Raw genomic sequence first — 2,848 nt, 5'->3', positions numbered from 1 at the left:
AAAATAACAAAAACAAATAAGTTAAGGACGAGCACACCTAAAACTTATACATTCTAATAATAGAAATATTAACAAAAACCAACAACCACATGATCAAGTGAATTGCAGCGGAATAGCTGCGCTTGATTGTAGTTGGCTTAGCAAAGTGAAATAGTGGAAATAAGCAACAAAAATCAGCAAGGCAAACTTAACACAGTGCGTAGGCAACTGGCTGAGTCAGTGGTGATCGTCGGTTCGAATCCTAATGAAAGAAGTCTGATGAGGAAATGTGGTGATTTCCGAAATACCTATCACTTCTACCATTTTTTCAAATTATTGTTGCTTTTCCACAATAAGTTTTCACTAAAAACAGCCTCAAGCTCATAAAAATTGTTGAACATAATTGTTATAAGGCCATAAAATAACAAAACCAAATAATTTAAGGACGAGCACACCTAAAAGTTAAACATTCTAATAATAGAAATATTAAAAAAAAACCAACAAAACCAACAACCACATGATCAAGTGAATTGCAGTGGAATAGCTGCGCTTGATTGTAGTTGGCTTAGCAAAGTGAAATATTGGAAATAGGCAACAATAATCAACAAGGAAAACTTAGCACAGTGCGTAGGCAACTGGCTGAGTCAGTGGTGATCGTCGGTTCGAATCCTACTGAAAGAAGTCTGATGAGGAAATGTGGTGATTTCCGAAATAGCTATCACTTCTACCATTTTTTCAAATTATTGTTGCTTTTCCGCAATAAGTTTTCACTAAAAACGGCCTCAAGCTCATAAAAATTGTTGAAAACATGTAAATTAAAATATATTTCTTTCCAGTTAAAGAATATTTCTTTGAGAAATACGGAATACCTGGGGTTATCGGTTGTGTTGATGGAACACACGTTCGTATTAAGTCGCCCGGAAGTAACAACCACCATTTATACCTCAACCGCAAGGGTTTTTACAGTTTTAATGTAATGGCGGTAGGTTAATGATTTAGTATCTTTACAAGTATACATATACACAAACTAAGTTTCCTTACAGATATGGGATCACAACATGGTAATCACATTTGTTAACGCTAGGCATCCAGGGGCGAATCATGATTCATTTGTTTGGAATGTGAGTCACGCAGAACAGGAGCTAAAATCTGATTCTAACAATGGAAAAACCAACACATGGCTACTCGGTAAGTTTTAAAACTTAAAAAGGCTATAAAACTATTACTGACAATGAAAATTTGTGTAGGTGATTCTTGTTACCCCTTGCAGCCATACTTGATGACGCCATTCAGAAGCGCAGCCGATGAAATGCAACGAATTTACAACACAAAGCACTCGAAAGCTCGTAATGTAATTGAGAGATGTTTCGGTGAAAAACCGATTTCGATGTATAATTGGCTCGAGAGGGCTACACTATTCACCAGAAAAAGTTACACAAATTGTAAATGTGTGCTGTGCTATTCATAACGTTTGCATATTTTTCAAACATCAAATTCCATTGGAGAGCCCAGATATGGAGAATCTTGTTAGTTACGAAGAAGAATTTGAAAACAGTAACATTTCGAATACAGCTGCCCTTATTAGAATGAGAATAGCAGAGAGTTTGTTATAAACGCAGTTTTATTATAAAGTATGTGTGTCTAGATTTCAGGTACACCAGCAAAATTCCATTGCCTTAAAATTAATAAAATATTTACATAAAAATTCAACAAAATATCTTTTCAGTCTTAAATCCTAAATCTACATATAAACTAAGTAAATGCAACAAAATATCAATTCACACTTAAATCTAAAAAATATTTACACAAAAAAAAAACAAGATATCACTTCAATACTCTCACAATAGTGGTATGAAAATTAAATCCGGAAGTACTCCAAAAATTTTTAAAAAATTGCAGATTGGCGTTCCACTGCAGCAGTTAATTTGTTTGTGGCATCCACCTGCAGCATTGATGGCTCTGCCATTTTTTTTGCAGTCTCAGCCTGCACTTTAGCGGCTTCTGCTTGGACTTTGGCAGATTCAGCCACTGTCTCTTGGAAGGTGCGCTTCCTATTAGTGGAACGTAACGTGTGCGTTGGTGTAGGACGGGTTGTCTGTGTAGTGGGAGTCACTACTCCCACAGGTGGTGGTTGGTTGTGCCTTATAGGAGATTGAAGGGTGGTTGTTTGTTGCCTTCGTTGGTCAAGTGTTGGTGATTCAGTCACAAGTAAAGGAGGCATTTCCTCCAACGACGAATGTCTTGACATGTTAGAGGTCGCCGTCGAAGGAATGCCGAAAACTCTGCCGCTCGGGGCTGCTGACCTTGAAATAAAAACCAAGCTGTCTATGGTCTGCTCCATTTCGGAAAGCGGAGAGTGACGGAATGGGCCACCACCGGTAGCAGTAAGGCTTCGTGTGTTTCAAGTCAGCCCATATCTTGAAAAAAAATAAAATTCAATGTCAGTAAAATGGAAATAGTGCGCAAGCATTTATCTACCATATACAATTTATGCACTTATGCTTACTTTCTTCCATTCGACGGCCGTTCTTGTAGGTGGACCATGAGAATTAATTTTCCTCATAATTTCCTCTCACCGCTCCTCTACCCTTCCTCGATCAGATCCAAACACTGCAACACCTCTGGCCAGGTCAGGATTTCTCTCCATTTCTTTTACCAGTACTTCAAATTGAGTGGTTGTAGTTTTTTTCAGCACTATATATATTTCCTTCATATATTTCCTTAAACCAAGTTATATTTTTTTATTTTCTTACTTTTCCTGGCAGCACCCTCCATCTTAACGATCACTAATAACCTTTCGTCTGTTTTCAACGATTGTCGTCTAACTATCGTCTTCTATTCGCCTAAAAAAATTCCAAACTAGACGAAA

At 37.3% G+C, this 2,848-nt stretch overlaps 1 protein-coding gene across 1 annotated transcript; it reads left to right on the top strand.

Moving 5' to 3' along the window:
* The first annotated feature begins 758 nt into the window (after positions 1-758).
* On the top strand, positions 759-1,796 carry LOC118752997 (putative nuclease HARBI1). Its single transcript, XM_036487846.1, has 3 exons — positions 759-961; positions 1,023-1,167; positions 1,227-1,796. The coding sequence occupies exons 1-3, from the start codon at positions 956-958 to the stop codon at positions 1,445-1,447; spliced, it is 372 nt and encodes a 123-aa protein (XP_036343739.1). The 5' UTR covers positions 759-955; the 3' UTR covers positions 1,448-1,796.
* Positions 1,797-2,848: the final 1,052 nt, after the last annotated feature.

This window comes from Rhagoletis pomonella, unplaced genomic scaffold (genome assembly GCF_013731165.1).
Source record: "Rhagoletis pomonella isolate Grant_MI unplaced genomic scaffold, Rhpom_1.0 Rhpom_scaffold_02031, whole genome shotgun sequence".
Taxonomy (NCBI): domain Eukaryota; kingdom Metazoa; phylum Arthropoda; class Insecta; order Diptera; family Tephritidae; genus Rhagoletis; species Rhagoletis pomonella.
The sequence above is the reverse complement of the archived record's forward strand: the minus strand, read 5'-3'. Positions and strand labels throughout refer to the sequence as shown.

Coding starts and splice junctions, on each gene's coding strand:
- LOC118752997 (XM_036487846.1), top strand. Junction 1,168..1,226: donor AACCAACACATGGCTACTCG/GTAAGTTTTAAA, acceptor AAATTTGTGTAG/GTGATTCTTGTTACCCCTTG.